Source organism: Oncorhynchus keta, unplaced genomic scaffold (assembly GCF_023373465.1).
Source record: "Oncorhynchus keta strain PuntledgeMale-10-30-2019 unplaced genomic scaffold, Oket_V2 Un_contig_14787_pilon_pilon, whole genome shotgun sequence".
NCBI classification, from domain to species: Eukaryota; Metazoa; Chordata; class Actinopteri; order Salmoniformes; family Salmonidae; genus Oncorhynchus; species Oncorhynchus keta.
The window spans coordinates 18,424-38,503 of NW_026278948.1; the positions used below are offsets into that span (position 1 = coordinate 18,424).

Genomic DNA, 20,080 nt, shown 5'->3' on the forward strand with positions numbered 1-20,080 from the left:
ATGTGTTATAGATGATGCCAGATCTCCCATCCTGACTACTCAGTTATTACTATATGTGTTTTAGATGATGCCAGATCTCCCATCCTGACTACTCAGTTATTACTATATGTGTTTTAGATGATGCCAGATCTCCCATCCTGACTACTCAGTTACTTATGTGTTTTAGATGATGCCAGATCTCCCATCCTGACTACTCAGTTATTACTAGATGTGTTTTAGATGATGCCAGATCTCCCATCCTGACTACTCATAGTTATTACTAGATGTGTTTAGATGATGCCAGATCTCCCATCCTGACTACTCGTAGTTATTACTAGATGTGTTTTAGATGATGCCAGATCTCCCATCCTGACTACTCATAGTTATTACTAGATGTGTTTTAGAGGATGTCCCATCCTGATCTCCCATCCTGACTACTCAGTTATTACTAGATGTGTTTTAGAGGATGCCAGATGTCATGTGGTCGGATGTGTGTTTGTCACTCTTCCCCCAGTGAGGGTCCTGCAGGTTTGGAGAGGAAGTTGACCAAGCTGGAAGCCATGGTTAGGATGCTGCAGGATGACCTGAAGAAGGTAACACACACACACACACACACACACACACACACACACACACACACACACACACACACACACACACACACACACACACACACACACACACAACATAGCTCTCCTCTCTCTCTGTCCGTCGTTTCAGCAAATTGATGGGAAAAATGGTCGTCAATAACCACACGAGTCAATACATGCACTTTAACTCAGAAACGAACCATGAAGAAAAGGTTTAAACTAATGGACTACTCTGGATGAACAGATCGGTGTGTGTACGTACTGGCTCTCACAAAAATACGCACGCACGTACACACTCAAACTTCTGTACTTTCTGAAACTTTAGCTGTGTCCGATCTCTACGTTTGTCAAAAGCTGCCTACTGTTTTCTCATTTGGAACAAACTTGGTAACACAGTTTTCTGTCCTTTTAGTTAGTGAATCAGCAGTTTGTGTCATTCCCGGTGGTTTAGATACAATCTGTTATACAATGTTGCTAAACTCTAACTCCTCTCTCTCCCTCCCCCTCTCTCTCCCTCTATCCCTCCTCCCTCTCCAATCCCTCCCACCCTCCTCTCCCCCTCCCTCCTCTCTCTCTCCTTCTCCCTCTTCCTCTCTATCCCTCTCCCTCCTCTTTCTCCCCTCCATCCTCTCTCTCCGCCTCCCTCCTCTCTCCCCCTCCCTCTATCCCTCCTCCCTCTCCAATCCCTCTCACCCTCCTTCCCCCTCCTCTCTCACCCTCCTTCTCCCTCCCCTTCCTCTCTATCCCTCCCATTATCTCTCCTTTCCTCCCCTCCCTCCTTTCCTTCCCTCACTCCTTCTCCTTTCCTTTCCTGTCTCCTTCTCCCTTTCCTTCCCTTCTCTCCTCTTCCCTCTCCTTTCCTTCCTTCTCTCCTCTTCCCTCTCCTTTCCTTTCCTTCCCTCCCCCTCCTTCCCTCCCTCCTCCCTCTCTTCTCCTCCCTCTCCTTTCCTTCCCTCCCTCCTCCCCTCCCTCTCCTTTCCTTCCCTCTCTCCTCTTCCCTCTCCTTTCCTTCCCTCCCTCCTCCTTTCCTTCCTTCCCTCCCTCTCCATCCTTCCCTCCCCCTCCTCCTCCCCTTCCTTTCCATCCTTCCCTCCCTCCTCCTCCCTCTCCTTTCCTTCCCTCCCTCCTCCTCCCTCTCCTTTCCTTCCCTCTCTCCTCTTCCCTCTCCTTTCCTTCCCTACCTCCTCCTTTCCATCCTTCCCTCCCTCCTCCCTCTCCTTTCCATCCTTCCCTCCCTCCTCCTCCCCTCTCCTTTCCATCCTTCCCTCCCTCCCTCCACCCTCTCTCCTTTCCTTCCCTCCCTCCACCTTTCCATCCATCCTTCCCTCCCTCCTCCTCCCTCTCCTTTCCATCCTTCCCTCCCTCCTCCTCCCTCTCCTTTCCATCCTCCCCTCCCTCCTCCTCCCTCTCCTTTCCTTCCCTCCCTCCTCATCCCATTCCTTTCCCTCCTCCTCCTCCCTTTCCTTCCCTCCCTCCTCCTTTCCTTCCTTCCCTCCCCTCCTCCTCCCTTCCCTTCCTTCCTTCCCTCCTCCTCCCTTTCCTTCCTTCCCTCCCTCCTCCCTCCCTTCCCTTCCTTCCTTCCTCCTCCCCTTTCCTTCCTTCCCTCCCTCCCCTCCCTCTCCTTTCCATCCTTCCCTCCCACCTCCTCCTCACCTTTCCATCCTTCCCTCCCTCCTCCTCCCTCTCCTTTCCTTCCCTCCCTCCTCCTCCCTCTCCTTTCCTTCCCTCCCTCCTCCTCCCCTCTCCTTTCCTTCCCTCCCCTCCTACTCCCTCTCCTTTCCTTCCCTCCCTCCTCCTCCCTTTCCTTCCTTCCCTCCCTCCTCCTCCCTTTCCTTCCTTCCTTCCCTCCCTCCTCCTCCCTTTCCTTCCTTCCCTCCCTCCTCCTCCCTTTCCTTCCTTCCCTCCCTCCTCCTCCCTCTCCTTTCCTTCCCTCCCTCCTCCTCCCCTCTCCTTTCCTTCCCTCCCTCCTCCCTCCTCCCTCTCCTTTCCTTCCTTCCTTCCTTCCTTCCTTCCTTCCTTCCTTCCTTCCTTCCTTCCCTCCCTCCCCTCCCTCCCTCCCTCCCTCCTCCTTTCCTTCCTTCCTTCCTTCCTTCCCTCCCTTTCGTTCCCTCCCTCCTCCTTTCCTTCCTTCCTTCCATCCCTTTCCTCCCTCCTCCTTTCCTTCCTTCCTCCCTCCTCCTTTCCTTCCTTCCTTCCCTTCCTCCTCCTTTCCTTCCTTCCCTCCCTTTCCTTCCCTCCCTCCTCCTTTCCTTCTTTCCTCCCTCCTCCTTCCCTCCCTACTCCTTTCCTTCCTTCCTCCCTTTCCTTCCCTTCCCTCCTCCCCCCTCTCCTTCCCCTCCCTCCCTCCTCCTCTCCTCTCCTTCCCTCCCTCCCTCCCCTCTCCTTCCCTCCCTCTCCTTTCCTTCCCCTCCCTCTCCTTCCCTCCCTCCTCCTCCCTTTCCTTCCCTCCCTGTAGGAGCGTGAGGAGAAGCAGCGTCTCCATCTACAGATCAAGATGCTATGGGAAGATAACCAGCGGCTGCAGGAGGAGTCCCAGAGCTCTGCTGCCAAACTCAAGAAGTTCACAGAGTGGGTTTTCAACACCATCGACATGAACTGAGACAGAAGAGAGAGAGACAGAAGAGAGAGAGACAGAAGAGAGAGAGACAGAAGAGAGAGAGACAGAAGAGAGAGACAGAAGAGAGAGAGACAAAAGAGAGAGAGACAAAAGAGAGAGAGAGAGACAGAAGAGAGAGAGAGACAGAAGAGAGAGAGAGACAGAGAGAGAGAGACAGAAGAGAGCGAGACAGAAGAGAGAGAGACAGAAGAGAGAGAGAGACAGAAGAGAGAGAGACAAGAGAGAGAGAGACACAGAAGAGAGAGAGAGAGACACAGAAGAGAGAGAGAGCGAGACACAGAAGAGAGAGAGAGAGACAGAAGAAGAGAGAGAGACAGAAGAGACAGAAGAGAGAGAGAGAGACAGAGAGAGACAGGAGAGAGAGAGACAGAAGAGGAGAGAGTGAGGTGAGGAAGAGGACTTTTCAACTGGAGGGAGAAGAGGAAGAGAGTGAGGAGAGGGAGAAGAGGAAGAGAGAGTGAGGAGAGGAAGAGGAGAGGGAGAAGAGGAAGAGAGAAAGTGATTGTCCTTGACTCTAGCCAAACAATGGGACCAGCGCCAAAACCATTTCCCCTTCTCCCTGATCTCGCTGAAGGACATATTACAACCCCCGTGTCTCCTTCTTACCCTTGGTCTTCAGTAAAGTTCCCTTCTCACACTCAGGACCAGAGCCTAGAAGGACAGTGTTGTGTTAAATAATCCTGTCCTCACATACTGGCTGAGGAGGTGTGTATTTGTTGTGTGATTTCAGTACTGCCCAGAAATACTAGAGTTCAGAAGACTTGAGCGTTGTCTCCTCGTCTCCTCCCACAGCGTCTGAGCTGACTTCACTCTGGGAGTGGTAGGAGGACAAAGAGAGAGTTATGTTTACCCAGACAGCCTCAGTGTCTGTACAATACGTCTCTTCACCTGAGGCCTCAGAACATAGACCACACTAACTGTAACAGCCCCTGTGGAAACTGGAATCGCTCCTCTCTCTTCCCTCCCTCTCTCTTCCCTCTCTCCTCCCTCTCTCCTCTCTCCTCCCTCTCCTCTCTCATCCCTCTCTCCTCTCTCTTCCCTCTCTCCCTCCTCTCCCTCTCTTCTCTCTCCTCTCTCCTCCCTCTCTCCTCTCTCTTCCCTCTCCCTCTCCTCTCTCTCCTCCCTCTCTCCTCTCTCTTCCCTCTCTCCTCCCTCTCTCTCCCTCTCTCCTCCCTCTCTCCTCCCTCTTTCCTCTCTCTCCTCTCTCCTCTCTCCTCCCTCTCTCCTCTCTCCTCTCTCTTCTCTCTCCCCTCTCTCCTCTCTCTTCCCTCTCTCCCTCCTCTCCCTCTCTCCTCTCTCCCTCTCTCCTCTCTCCTCCCTCTCTCTCTCTCCTCTCTCCTCTCCCTCTCTCCTCCCTCTCTCCTCCTCTCTCCTCCCTCCTCCTCCCTCTCTCTCTCTCTCTCCTCCTCTCTCTCCTCTCTCTACCTCTCTCTACCTCTCTCTACCTCTCTCTTCCCTCTCCCTCTCTCCTCCTCTCTACCTCTCTCTTCCCTTTCTCTTCCTCTCTCTCCTCTCTCTCCTCTCTCTTCTCTCTCTCTTCTCTCTCTACCTCTCTCTTCCCTCTCCCCTCTCTCTCCTCTCTCTCCTCTCTCTTCCCTCTCCCCTTCTCTGCTCCTCTCCTCCACTCCTCTCCAAACCCTGACTCGTCTAATGCTACCTCTGTCTACACTATCCCACTAAACAGGTAGACAGATGGAGGGAATAGACAGACAGCCCTGCCTGCTGTTTTCTGTCCAATCACATTCCTCTACACACATACAGATCTTCCTCTTCACCCGTTTCTATTGGACCAAACAAGTAGAGAGAATGAAGAGCCAGCAATCCAGGTACCTACTGGGTTAACTAGGTGTCTGTGGAAGCCTGGACTTTCTGACCAAGGGATTGTATCTGCTTTGGACCAGGGCATTGAGAAGCATGTGCTTCTAACATCTGAAAGAGAACTTTCCAAGAGTCTGGAAAATACGTATTTTGGCAGTTGGAGTTTTGTCAATCCCCCTCGCACCATATTGCCCTCCCAACTAGTCTCATTGACCAGTAGTGTGTTACAACCCCCCAAACCACACTCTGACTGATGCCCCAAACCACACTCTGATGCCCCCAAACCACACTCTGCCCCCTCCAAACCACACTCTGCCCCTCCCAACCACACTCTGCCCCTCCTAACCACACTCTGACCCCCTACCACACTCTGCCCCCTCCCAACCACACTCTGCCCCCTCCCAACCACACTCTGACCCCTCCCAACCACACTCTGACCCTCCCAACCACACTCTGACCCCTCCCAACCACACTCTGACCCTCCCAACCACACATTCTGACCCCCCCCCAACCACACTCTGACCCCCAACCACCTCTGACCCCTCCCAACCACACTCTGCCTCCCACCCTCCCAACCACACTCTGCCCCCTCCCAACCACACTCTGCCCCTCCCAACCACACGCTGCCCCCTCCCAACCACACTCTGCCCCCTCCCAACCACTCTGCCCCTCCCAACCACACTCTGCCCCCTCCCAACCACACTCTGCCCCCTCCCAACCACACTCTGCCCTCCCAGCCACACTCTGCCCCCTCCCAACCACACTCTGCCCCCTCCCAACCACACTCTGCCCCCTCCCAACCACACTCTGCCCCTCCCAACCACACTCTGCCCCCTCCCAACCACACTCTGCCCCCTCCCAACCACACTCTGCCCCCTCCCAACCACACTCTGCCCCCTCCCAACCACACTCTGCCCCCTCCCAACCACACTCTGCCCCCTCCCAACCACACGCTGCCCCCTCCCAACCACACTCTGCCCCTCCCAACCACACTCTGCCCCCTCCCAACCACACTCTGCCCCTCCCAACCACACTCTGCCCCCCCAACCACACTCTGCCCCCCCCAACCCCTCCCAACCACACTCTGCCCCCTCCCAACCACACTCTGCCCCCTCCCAACCACACTCTGCCCCCTCCCAACCACACTCTGCCCCCCCCAACCACACTCTGCCCCCCCCAACCACACTCTGCCCCCCAACCCATATTCTGCCCCCCAACCACTCTGCCCCCTCCCAACCACACTCTGCCCCCTCCCAACCACACTCTGCCCCCTCCCAACCACACTCTGCCCCTCCCAACCACACTCTGCCCCCTCCCAACCACACTCTGCCCCCTCCCAACCACACTCTGCCCCCTCCCAACCACACTCTGCCCCCCCAACCCCTCTGCCCCTCCCAACCACACTCTGCCCCCCCCAACCACACTCTGCCCCCCCCAACCACACTCTGCCCCCTCCCAACCACACTCTGCCCCCCCCCCAACCACACTCTGCCCCCCCCAACCACTCTGCCCCCCCCAACCACACTCTGCCCCCTCCCAACCACACTCTGCCCCCTCCCAACCACACTCTGCCCCTCCCAACCACACTCTGCCCCCTCCCAGCCACACTCTGCCCCCCTCAGAAACATCCGGCATCCTCGATCTCAGAATCCATTGTGTAGGTGCTTGTGACACTTTGAAACTGCGTCCCAGGTCCGTTAAATAACCAAGTCATCAACAGTGGAGAGAGATGGTCAGACATGGCTGACGTCAGGACTATATTGCTAACAGAACGGTGTTTTAAAAGCAATAAGCACGGAACATGACCAAGACTTCCTGTTCCGTTGTCAAGAGAAGTTCTGAGGACCAGTAGGTTTTTCAAACGGCCGTTTTACTCCAAAGCAGAGTGATGGAATAGCAATGGGACGTCTTCATCATTTTGGTGTACGGCGCGATGAAGAAGACAACGATGAAGAAGAGAGCGATGAAGAAGAGAGAGGATTCTTCTCTCCCCCCACCATCTCAAGGAATGTGATTCACTTCTAAATCGTTTTAAATCGGGAAGCATTTTTGGGGGGGATTTTATTTATTTCTTTGTATTATAAAAAAAAAGAATAAATAAGTTGTTCTTATTGCGTACAGTACAACTGAAGTCGTCAGTGTTTAGTTTTCTCTTAGAAAATGTCATTATTTTATTATCTAAATGGCTTTGATTCTTTCCATTCTCGCTTTTAAAGCCTGACATTATGGTTTCTACTAGCTCTGGTCCAGGGCATATTAGTCCGTGTTCCTCCACTCCTGTTAGTAGAGAAACATGCGCTTACACCCTGGACCAGAGCTAGCTTCCTATATTATTAATATCTCGTTTCGTGGTGCCAGAGCCTGCTGTTGTGTTGCTTACAGTGCCCTCCAGTGGTGAAAAGTGGAAGTGTCACTCAACATAAAATAATCAATGTGCTGCCATGATCCATCCTCTGTGTACTAAAACACCTCTCTGTCTCTATAGTCAGAAACGACAGTCGTTTTATTCAGTTCAACCCCCACAGATAAAGGAAGAAAGAATAACTGTGTGATTCAATCTGAAACCCTCAACATTGTCAAGCTACTCGAGCTGCAATACAGGTGTCTGAGAACAAATAGAGTACAATATAATATGTTGTTATTATTGTTTTGACTGTGAATGAATGGTGTTATATTTCATCTATCTCCGTGTAGTCTGTGTTCTTCATCCACTGATGTGGAGACGTGACTTGGATCCTGGCTTGTCTTCTAGCCCAACTCCTATTGGTCACAGTTGGCATGACAACACAAACCGGTCTGACTAAGAAAACACCTGTGTCACTACTAAAATGGACAGCGACCTGGTATACACCTGGGTCACTACTAAAATGGACAGCTACCTGGTATACACCTGGGTCACTACTAAAATGGACAGCTACCTGGTATACACCTGGGTCACTACTAAAATGGACCGCTACCTGGTATACACCTGGGTCACTACTAAAATGGACAGCTACCTGGTATACACCTGGGTCACTACTAAAATGGACCGCTACCTGGTATACACCTGGGTCACTACTAAAATGGACAGCTACCTGGTATACACCTGGGTCACTACTAAAATGGACCGCTACCTGGTATACACCTGGGTCACTACTAAAATGGACAGCTACCTGGTATAAAACACACACACTTCAGCGAGGCGAGTTTCTTTTGAAGCTGTTGCTAGGCTGTAGTATGATAATAAAGGACAGGTCTTTCCACCTCCGTAGAGACACTGTTACATCAGACAGACAGACAGACAGACAGACACACTAGGGAGGGAAACACTTAGGCATCACTCAGGTGTGTGTGTCCCTTTTGCTGTGTGTGTGTGATGGGTATTGCTAAATAACTCTGTTGGGGTGAGGGGTCTCTGACCTCTGTTGGGGTGAGGGGTCTCTGACCTCTGTTGGGGTGAGGGGGTCTCTGACCTCTGTTTGGGGTGAGGGGTCTCTAACCTCTGTTGGGGTGAGGGGGTCTCTGACCTCTGTTTGGGGTGAGGGGGTCTCTGACCTCTGTTGGGGTGAGGGGGTCTCTGACCTCTGTTGGGGTGAGGGGGTCTCTGACCTCTGTTTGGGGTGAGGGGGTCTCTGACCTCTTGGGGTGAGGGGGTCTCTGACCTCTGTTGGGGTGAGGGGTTTCTGACCTCTGTTGGGGTGAGGGGTCTCTGACCTTTAACCTCTGTTGAGGTGAGGGGTTTCTGACCTCTGTTGGGGTGAGGGGTCTCTGACCTCTGGGGTGAGGGAGTTTCTGACCTCTGTTGGGGTGAGGGGGTTTCTTACCTCTGTTGGGGTGAGGGGGTTTCTGACCTTTAACCTCTGTTGGGGTGAGGGGGTCTCTGACCTCTGTTGGGGTGAGGGGGTTTCTGACCTCTGTTGGGGTGAGGGGTTTCTGACCTTTAACCTCTGTTGGGGTGAGGGGGTCTCTGACCTCTGTTGGGGTGAGGGGGTTTCTGACCTTAACCTCTGTTGGGGTGAGGGGGTCTCTGACCTCTGTTGGGGTGAGGGAGTTTCTGACCTCTGTTGGGGTGAGGGAGTTTCTGACCTCTGTTGGGGTGAGGGGTTTCTGACCTCTGTTGGGGTGACCTCTGGGGTGAGGGGTTTCTGACCTCTGGGGTGAGGGAGTTTCTGACCTCTGTTGGGGTGAGGGAGTTTCTGACCTCTGTTGGGGTGAGGGAGTTTCTGACCTCTGTTGGGGTGAGGGGTCTCTGACCTCTGTTGGGGTGAGGGGTCTCTGACCTCTGTTGGGGTGAGGGGTCTCTGACCTCTGTTGGGGTGAGGGGTCTCTGACCTCTGTTGGGGTGAGGGGTCTTTGACCTCTGTTGGGGTGAGGGGTCTCTAACCTCTGCTGGGGTGAGGGGTCTCTGACCTCTGTTGGGGTGAGGGTTCTCCCTTCTCCCTCTACTTGTAAATATTCCCCAGGGATTACACCCCAGTACTCGTCAAAACCTAATCAGACACCAGAAGCCCACCGTGTTCATTCAGTATGTGGCCTGAGCTAGAGAATTCCAGAACTATGAAGTGGGTGTCTGTCTGTCTGTCTGTCTGTCTGTCTGTCTGTCTGTCTGTCTGTCTGTCTGTCTGTCTGTCTGTCTCTCCCTCGTCTGTCTCTCCCTCGTCTGTCTCTCCCTCGTCTGTCTCTCTCCCTCGTCTGTCTCTCTCCCTCGTCTGTCTCTCTCCCTCGTCTGTCTCTCTCCCTCGTCTGTCTCTCTGTCTGTCTGGATCTAGGGAGGCGTGTCTTGGTTCTGTTGTAAGAATCGTCCAACCCACCTCATCCCTTCCCTCACAGTACCAGTGACTGGCGAAGAACATTAGTCCATATTGAGATGAGATGTTATTTCTAGATTTTATTGCCATAGTTTTGTACTCTGTTGTACTCACAAACTATCACGTTGGGCAGAGGGGTTGGAGTTTTGAGTTCTGTGTTCTCACACACACACACACACACACACACACACACACACACACACACACACACACACACACACACACACACACACACACACTCTCTCTCTCGCCTTGATACAGTACCAGGCTTATTCCTCCATTCTGAATATTCTGTCACGTTACTCTTCACCTTTTCATTTTTCTTTTGCTGTTCTGTTCCTTATGTTGGGTTTCTTCTGTTCGTTCTGTTCCTTCTATTCTGTTAAGACATTTAGAAAACAAGACCAATAAATTCTGGGAGTGTGAATGTAACATAATGTTTTGTAATAATATCCTTAGTCTCCAAATGTTTTTTTTTTAAAAAGGGATCTTTTCAGACTGTTTTGTACAAATGATTGTTGCGACTGAATTGTATCAAATGTGTATGAAAACCACTCCTGTATGCATGTATGTTATCTAAATGTACTTTATTTCTCTCTGAGTGCATCCCAAATGGCACCCTATCTAGTGCACTACTTGTTAAAAGTAGTGCACTATATAGGGGATAGGGTGCCATTTGGGACGTGTCCTTATTGTTGCTGGTACTGTAGTATTGCAGTGGCTTAAGTAGGGGTTTATGGGGGGACAGTATTCTGTTGGAAACATGGGCCCTAGTTAAACAAATTACCACGAAGAAATCAAACCGTTTTGCATTGAATGCACATATAAAAATAAAAAAATGACATGGTTATTAATGAACAAAGTTTATATCCCATGTTTGTAAAATGTAGAGGTGTATAAAATAGCCATTTTCAGTGGTCATCACACGATTAAAGTTTTTTTGAATTAAAATACATAATGTGAGCCTCAGTTTTCTGTTGTAGTGTGGGAGGAGAGAGACTGCTTTTGTTTTGCTGCTTGGGTAGATATGTGTGTGTGTGTACTGGTCCAACAGATGTATTTATCTGCCAATAGATTGGTGTTTCACTTTCCTTTATTAATTAAGCGAGAGCTCTATTTTCTGTTTCGAGTGACTGTTTTGTTGTTTTGCGGCTGGAGTCTGCCTCCTCCTCTCTCCTCCCTCTCCTTCTCTCTCTCCTTCTCTCTCTTCCTCTTTCTCTCCTTCTCCCTTTCCTTCTCTCTCTCCTTCTCCCTCCTCTTTCTCTCCTCCCTTTCCGTCTCTCTCTCCTTCTCTCTCCTTCTCTCTCCCTCTCTCTCCTTCTCTCTATCTCTCCCTCTCTCTCTCCTTCTCTCTCTCCCTCTCCTTCTCCCTCCTCCTCCCTCTCCTTCTGCCTCTCCTTCTCTCTCTACCTCCTTCTCCCTCTTGTTCTCTCTCTCCTTCTCTCTCCCTCTCCTTCTCCTCTCTTTTTCTCTCTCTCCTTCTCTCTCTACTTCTCTTTCTCTCTCTCCTTCTCTCTCTACTTCTCCTTCTCTCTCTCCTTCTCCCTCTCCTTCTCTCTCTCCTTCTCCCTCTCTCTCTCTCTACTTCTCCTTCTCTCTCTCCTTCTCTCTCTCCTTCTCCCTCTCCTCTCTCTACTTCTCCTTCTCCCTCTCTTTCTCTCTCTCCTTCTCTCTCTACTTCTCCTTCTCTCTCTCTCTTTCTCTCTCTCCTTCTCTCTCTCCCTCTCCTTCTTCTCTCTCTCCTTCTCGCTCTCCCTCTCCTTCTCCCTCTCCTTCTCTCTCTCCTTCTCTCCTCTTTCTCTCTATACACTCACACCCAGCTCAGTTTCATGAGTATCTGTTTGGCTGCTAGATAATTGCAGTTTGCAGTGAGTAATCAGAGCAACAAAGAGGAGACAAGAGGGAGGGAGGGGATAGAGAGAGCGAGAGACAAGGGAGGGAGAGAGGAAGGGAGGGGATAGAGAGAGAGAGGGACTGGAGAGGAGAGAGGAAGGGAGGGGATAGAGAGAGGGGGTGGAGGGACGGGGAGAGGAAGGGAGGAAGGGAGGGATAGAGAGGGGGTGGAGGGACTGGAGAGGAGAGAGGAAGGGAGGGGATAGAGAGGAGAGAGGAAGGGAGGGATAGAGAGGAGAGAGGAAGGAGGGGATAGAGAGTGTGAAGGGATGGGAGAGGAGAGAGGAAGGGAGGGGATAGAGAGTGTGGAGGGATGGGAGAGGAGAGAGGAAGGGAGGGGATAGAGAGTGTGGAGGGATGGGAGAGGAGAGAGGAAGGGAGGGGATAGAGAGTGGAGGGATGGGAGAGGAGAGAGGAAGGGAGGGGATAGAGAGTGGAGGGATGGGAGAGGAGAGAGGAAGGGAGGGGATAGAGAGTGTGGAGGGATGGGAGAGGAGGGAGGAAGGGAGGGGATAGAGGGACTGGAGAGGAGGGGGGTGATATGAGAAGAGGAAAGGATAGGGGGAGAGGGAGAGGAGAGGAGGGGGTGATACGAGAAGAGGAAAGGATAGGGGGAGAGGGACTGGAGAGGAGAGGAGGGGGTGATATGAGAAGAGGAAAGGATAGGGGAGAGGGACTGGAGAGGAGAGGAGGGGGGTGATATGAGAAGAGGAAAGGATAGGGGGAGAGGGACTGGAGACTGGCCCCGCCCTGCACTGCCCTTATGTTCCCCTTCACGATGTGTTCCTGACTATCAACCTCCTCATATAGCTTTGCCAGGAAGGACCGTAAATTCAATATTGTTACAACCGATGTACAGATGACGATACAACACTCTCTGGACAATTTTTACAGTACTTGTAATGACTTGCTTAAACCTAAGTAAAGCACCGACGTCAATCTGTTCATTTTAGCTTGATCTGCTAGTGGTTACTGTAGAGCCTCTACACCATCATCATCCTCCATTGCAACTATCTGAAATCCACCTGGGGCTGAGTCACTGGTGGAGCGATGTTTTTAGAATGATTAAGATGTTTGCCGGCAAAATTAATATGCGTCACAAACTCAAACATTTCTTTTCATTTTTACTGGTGATCAGCAGTCAAGAAAGCTTAGAATATTTATATTTTTTAAATTTACTACAAAACGTTTCTTTTTTATAAATTACTGGTTTCATGTGCTAAATTGATAGTGCAGGAAGAGTAGGCGACCTAACCTCCTTAACTCTTGGTCTTTGAGGTGAGGCTTGTGTCCCTCCTCAGCACTAACAGGACCAGCCGGGATCAGTAGTCTGCGATGGTGGGTTGAGCTGTGATCAGATGAGGTGTATATCAGCACCAAACTCACACCTACTGGGGTCTTCACTGATGGCTATAGGGGTCTTCACTGATGGCTATAGGGGTCTTCACTGATGGCTATAGGGGTTCTTCACTGATGGCTATAGGGGTTCTTCACTGATGGCTATAGGGGTTCTTCACTGATGGCTATAGGGTTCTTCACTGATGGCTATAGGGTTCTTCACTGATGGCTATAGGGGTTCTTCACTGATGGCTATAGGGTTCTTCACTGATGGCTATAGGGGTCTTCACTGATGGCTATAGGGGTTCTTCACTGATGGCTATAGGGGTTCTTCACTGATGGCTATAGGGGTCTTCACTGATGGCTATAGGGGTTCTTCACTGATGGCTATAGGGGTTCTTCACTGATGGCTATAGGGGTTCTTCACTGATGGCTATAGGGGTTCTTCACTGATGGCTATAGGGGTCTTCACTGATGGCTATAGGGGTTCTTCACTGATGGCTATAGGGGTTCTTCACTGATGGCTATAGGGGTTCTTCACTGATGGCTATAGGGGTCTTCACTGATGGCTATAGGGGTTCTTCACTGATGGCTATAGGGGTTCTTCACTGATGGCTATAGGGGTCTTCACTGATGGCTATAGGGGTTCTTCACTGATGGCTATAGGGGTTCTTCACTGATGGCTATAGGGGTTCTTCACTGATGGCTATAGGGGTTCTTCACTGATGGCTATAGGGTTCTTCACTGATGGCTATAGGGGTTCTTCACTGATGGCTATAGGGGTTCTTCACTGATGGCTATAGGGGTTCTTCACTGATGGCTATAGGGGTCTTCACTGATGGCTATAGGGGTTCTTCACTGATGGCTATAGGGGTTCTTCACTGATGGCTATAGGGGTTCTTCACTGATGGCTATAGGGGTTCTTCACTGATGGCTATAGGGGTTCTTCACTGATGTCTATAGGGTTCTTCACTGATGTCTATAGGGGTTCTTCACTGATGTCTATAGGGGTTCTTCACTGATGTCTATAGGGGTTCTTCACTGATGTCTATAGGGGTTCTTCACTGATGGCTATAGGGGTTCTTCACTGATGGCTATAGGGGTTCTTCACTGATGTCTATAGGGTTCTTCACTGATGTCTATAGGGGTCTTCACTGATGGCTATAGGGGTTCTTCACTGATGGCTATAGGGGTTCTTCACTGATGTCTATAGGGGTCTTCACTGATGGCTATAGGGGTTCTTCACTGATGGCTATAGGGGGTCTTCACTGATGGCTATAGGGGTCTTCACTGATGGCTATAGGGGTTCTTCACTGATGGCTATAGGGGTTCTTCACTGATGGCTATAGGGTTCTTCACTGATGGCTATAGGGGTTCTTCACTGATGGCTATAGGGGTTCTTCACTGATGGCTATAGGGGTTCTTCACTGATGGCTATAGGGGTTCTTCACTGATGGCTATAGGGGTCTTCACTGATGGCTATAGGGGTTCTTCACTGATGGCTATAGGGGTTCTTCACTGATGGCTATAGGGGTCTTCACTGATGGCTATAGGGTTCTTCACTGATGGCTATAGGGGTTCTTCACTGATGGCTATAGGGGTTCTTCACTGATGGCTATAGGGGTTCTTCACTGATGGCTATAGGGGTTCTTCACTGATGGCTATAGGGTTCTTCACTGATGGCTATAGGGGTTCTTCACTGATGGCTATAGGGGTTCTTCACTGATGGCTATAGGGGTCTTCACTGATGGCTATAGGGGTTCTTCACTGATGGCTATAGGGGTTCTTCACTGATGGCTATAGGGGTTCTTCACTGATGGCTATAGGGGTTCTTCACTGATGGCTATAGGGGTTCTTCACTGATGTCTATAGGGGTTCTTCACTGATGTCTATAGGGGTTCTTCACTGATGTCTATAGGGGTTCTTCACTGATGTCTATAGGGGTTCTTCACTGATGTCTATAGGGGTTCTTCACTGATGGCTATAGGGGTTCTTCACTGATGGCTATAGGGGTTCTTCACTGATGTCTATAGGGGTTCTTCACTGATGTCTATAGGGGTTCTTCACTGATGGCTATAGGGGTTCTTCACTGATGGCTATAGGGGTTCTTCACTGATGGCTATAGGGGTTCTTCACTGATGGCTATAGGGGTTCTTCACTGATGGCTATAGGGGTTCTTCACTGATGGCTATAGGGGTTCTTCACTGATGGCTATAGGGGTTCTTCACTGATGGCTATAGGGGTCTTCACTGATGGCTATAGGGGTCTTCACTGATGGCTATAGGGGTTCTTCACTGATGGCTATAGGGGTCTTCACTGATGGCTATAGGGGTTCTTCACTGATGGCTATAGGGGTTCTTCACTGATGGCTATAGGGGTCTTCACTGATGGCTATAGGGGTTCTTCACTGATGGCTATAGGGGGTCTTCACTGATGGCTATAGGGGTTCTTCACTGATGGCTATAGGGTTCTTCACTGATGGCTATAGGGGTTCTTCACTGATGGCTATGGGGTTCTTCACTGATGGCTATAGGGGTTCTTCACTGATGGCTATGGGGGTTCTTCACTGATGGCTATAGGGGTTCTTCACTGATGGCTATGGGGGTTCTTCACTGATGGCTATAGGGGTTCTTCACTGATGGCTATAGGGTTCTTCACTGATGGCTATAGGGTTCTTCACTGATGGCTATGGGGGTTCTTCACTGATGGCTATAGGGGTTCTTCACTGATGGCTATGGGGGTCTTCACTGATGGCTATAGGGGTTCTTCACTGATGGCTATAGGGTTCTTCACTGATGGCTATGGGGGTCTTCACTGATGGCTATAGGGGTTCTTCACTGATGGCTATAGGGTTCTTCACTGATGGCTATAGGGGTTCTTCACTGATGGCTATAGGGTTCTTCACTGATGGCTATAGGGGTTCTTCACTGATGGGGGTTCTTCACTGATGGCTATAGGGGTTCTTCACTGATGGCTATAGGGGTTCTTCACTGATGGCTATAGGGGTTCTTCACTGATGGGGTTCTTCACTGATGGCTATAGGGGTTCTTCACTGATGGCTATAGGGGTTCTTCACTGATGGCTATAGGGGTTCTTCACTGATGGGGGTTCTTCACTGATGGCTATAGGGTTCTTCACTGATGGCTATAGGGGTTCTTCACTGATGGCTATAGGGGGTCTTCACTGATGGCTATAGGGGTTCTTCACTGATGGCTATAGGGGTTCTTCACTGATGGCTATAGGGGTTCTTCACTGATGGGGTTCTTCACTGATGGCTATAGGGGTTCTTCACTGATGGCTATAGGGGTTCTTCACTGATGGCTATAGGGGTTCTTCACTGATGGCTATAGGGGTTCTTCACTGATGGCTATAGGGGTTCTTCACTGATGGCTATAGGGGGTCTTCACTGATGGCTATAGGGGTTCTTCACTGATGGCTATAGGGGTTCTTCACTGATGGCTATAGGGGTTCTTCACTGATGGCTATAGGGGTCTTCACTGATGGCTATAGGGGTTCTTCACTGATGGCTATAGGGGTTCTTCACTGATGGCTATAGGGGTTCTTCACTGATGGCTATAGGGGTTCTTCACTGATGGCTATAGGGGTTCTTCACTGATGGCTATAGGGGTTCTTCACTGATGGCTATAGGGGTTCTTCACTGATGGCTATAGGGGTTCTTCACTGATGGCTATAGGGGTTCTTCACTGATGGGGGGTCTTCACTGATGGCTATAGGGGTTCTTCACTGATGGCTATAGGGGTTCTTCACTGATGGCTATAGGGTTCTTCACTGATGGCTATAGGGGTTCTTCACTGATGGCTATAGGGGTTCTTCACCGATGGCTATAAGGGTTCTTCACTGATGGCTATGGGGGTTCTTCACTGATGGCTATAGGGGTCTTCACTGATGGCTATAGGGGTTCTTCACTGATGGCTATAGGGGTTCTTCACTGATGGCTATGGGGTTCTTCACTGATGGCTATAGGGGTTCTTCACTGATGGGGTTCTTCACTGATGGCTATAGGGGTTCTTCACTGATGGCTATAGGGGTCTTCACTGATGGCTATAGGGGTCTTCACTGATGGCTATAGGGTTCTTCACTGATGGCTATAGGGGTTCTTCACTGATGGCTATAGGGGTTCTTCACTGATGGCTATAGGGGTTCTTCACCGATGGCTATAAGGGTTCTTCACTGATGGCTATGGGGGTTCTTCACTGATGGCTATAGGGGTCTTCACTGATGGCTATAGGGGTTCTTCACTGATGGCTATAGGGTTCTTCACTGATGGCTATGGGGGTTCTTCACTGATGGCTATAGGGTTCTTCACTGATGGCTATAGGGGGTCTTCACTGATGGCTATAGGGGTTCTTCACTGATGGCTATAGGGGTTCTTCACTGATGGCTATAGGGGGTCTTCACTGATGGCTATAGGGGTTCTTCACTGATGGCTATAGGGGTTCTTCACTGATGGCTATAGGGGTTCTTCACTGATGGCTATAGGGGGTCTTCACTGATGGCTATAGGGGGTCTTCACTGATGGCTATAGGGGTCTTCACTGATGGCTATAGGGGTTCTTCACTGATGGCTATAGGGGTCTTCACTGATGGCTATAGGGGTTCTTCACTGATGGCTATAGGGGTTCTTCACTGATGGCTATAGGGGTTCTTCACTGATGGCTATAGGGGTTCTTCACTGATGGCTATAGGGGTTCTTCACTGATGGCTATAGGGGTTCTTCACTGATGGCTATAGGGGTTCTTCACTGATGGCTATAGGGGGTCTTCACTGATGGCTATAGGGGTTCTTCACTGATGGCTATAGGGGTCTTCACTGATGGCTATAGGGGTTCTTCACTGATGGCTATAGGGGTTCTTCACTGATGGCTATAGGGGTTCTTCACTGATGGCTATAGGGGTTCTTCACTGATGGCTATAGGGGTTCTTCACTGATGGCTATAGGGGTTCTTCACTGATGGCTATAGGGGTTCTTCACTGATGGCTATAGGGGTTCTTCACTGATGGCTATAGGGGTTCTTCACTGATGGCTATAGGGGTTCTTCACTGATGGCTATAGGGGTTCTTCACTGATGGCTATAGGGTTCTTCACTGATGGCTATAGGGGTTCTTCACTGATGGCTATAGGGGTCTTCACTGATGGCTATAGGGGGTCTTCACTGATGGCTATAGGGGTTCTTCACTGATGGCTATAGGGGTTCTTCACTGATGGCTATAGGGGTTCTTCACTGATGGCTATAGGGGTTCTTCACTGATGGCTATAGGGGTTCTTCACTGATGGCTATAGGGGTTCTTCACTGATGGCTATAGGGGTTCTTCACTGATGGCTATAGGGGTTCTTCACTGATGGCTATAGGGGTTCTTCACTGATGGCTATAGGGGATCTTCACTGATGGCTATAGGGGTTCTTCACTGATGGCTATAGGGGTTCTTCACTGATGGCTATAGGGGTTCTTCACTGATGGCTATAGGGGTTCTTCACTGATGGCTATAGGGGTTCTTCACTGATGGCTATAGGGGGTCTTCACTGATGGCTATAGGGGATCTTCACTGATGGCTATAGGGGTTCTTCACTGATGGCTATAGGGGTTCTTCACTGATGGCTATAGGGGGTCTTCACTGATGGCTATAGGGGTTCTTCACTGATGGCTATAGGGTTCTTCACTGATGGCTATAGGGTTCTTCACTGATGGCTATAGGGGTTCTTCACTGATGGCTATAGGGGTTCTTCACTGATGGCTATAGGGGATCTTCACTGATGGCTATAGGGGTTCTTCACTGATGGCTATAGGGGTTCTTCACTGATGGCTATAGGGGATCTTCACTGATGGCTATAGGGGTTCTTCACTGATGGCTATAGGGATCTTCACTGATGGCTATAGGGGTTCTTCAATGATGGCTATAGGGGTTCTTCACTGATGGCTATAGGGGTTCTTCAATGATGGCTATAGGGGTTCTTCACTGATGGCTATAGGGGTTCTTCAATGATGGCTATAGGGGTTCTTCACTGATGGCTATAGGGGTTCTTCACTGATGGCTATAGGGGTTCTTCACTGATGGCTATAGGGGTTCTTCACTGATGGCTATAGGGGTTCTTCACTGATGGGGGTTCTTCACTGATGGCTATAGGGGTTCTTCACTGATGGCTATAGGGGTTCTTCACTGATGGCTATGGGGTTCTTCACTGATGGCTATAGGGGTTCTTCACTGATGGCTATAGGGGTCTTCACTGATGGCTATAGGGGTCTTCACTGATGGCTATAGGGGTCTTCACTGATGGCTATAGGGGTTCTTCACTGATGGCTATAGGGGTTCTTCACTGATGGCTATAGGGGTTCTTCACTGATGGGGTTCTTCACTGATGGCTATAGGGGTTCTTCACTGATGGCTATAGGGGTTCTTCACTGATGGCTATAGGGGTTCTTCACTGATGGCTATAGGGGTTCTTCACTGATGGCTATAGGGGTTCTTCACTGATGGCTATAGGGGTCTTCACTGATGGCTATAGAGGTTCTTCACTGATGGCTATAGGGGATCTTCACTGATGGCTATAGGGGTTCTTCACTGATGGCTATAGGGGTTCTTCACTGATGGCTATAGGGGTTCTTCACTGATGGCTATAGGGGTTCTTCACTGATGGCTATAGGGGTCTTCACTGATGGCTATAGGGGTCTTCACTGATGGATATGGGGTTCTTCACTGATGGCTATAGGGGTCTTCACTGATGGCTATAGGGGTTCTTCACTGATGGGGTTCTTCACTGATGGCTATAGGGGTTCTTCACTGATGGCTATAGGGGTTATTCACTGATGGCTATAGGGGTTCTTCACTGATGGGGGTTCTTCACTGATGGCTATAGGGGTTCTTCACTGATGGCTATAGGGGTTCTTCACTGATGGCTATGGGGGTTCTTCACTGATGGCTATAGGGGTTCTTCACTGATGGGGTTCTTCACTGATGGCTATAGGGGTTCTTCACTGATGGCTATAGGGGTTCTTCACTGATGGCTATAGGGGTTCTTCACTGATGGCTATAGGGTTCTTCA

General features: G+C 50.4%; 2 protein-coding genes across 2 annotated transcripts in view; one reads left to right on the forward strand and one right to left on the reverse strand.

Moving 5' to 3' along the window:
* Nucleotides 1–460: 460 nt before the first annotated feature.
* LOC127918752 (signal-induced proliferation-associated 1-like protein 1) lies at nucleotides 461–3,321 on the forward strand. Its single transcript, XM_052501941.1, has 2 exons — nucleotides 461–572; nucleotides 3,025–3,321. The coding sequence occupies exons 1-2, from the start codon at nucleotides 468–470 to the stop codon at nucleotides 3,166–3,168; spliced, it is 249 nt and encodes an 82-aa protein (XP_052357901.1). The 5' UTR covers nucleotides 461–467; the 3' UTR covers nucleotides 3,169–3,321.
* Nucleotides 3,322–8,699: 5,378 nt separating this feature from the next.
* The window catches only part of LOC127918754 (uncharacterized), a 31,311-nt gene continuing 19,930 nt past the window's right edge, over nucleotides 8,700–20,080 (reverse strand). Inside the window, exons 6-8 of the mRNA XM_052501942.1 lie at nucleotides 9,342–9,473; nucleotides 9,070–9,159; nucleotides 8,700–8,782 (exon numbers count right to left, since the gene is read on the reverse strand). Coding sequence (XP_052357902.1) covers nucleotides 8,700–8,782; nucleotides 9,070–9,159; nucleotides 9,342–9,473 — 305 coding nt within the window. The remainder of the gene's footprint in view (nucleotides 8,783–9,069; nucleotides 9,160–9,341; nucleotides 9,474–20,080) is intronic.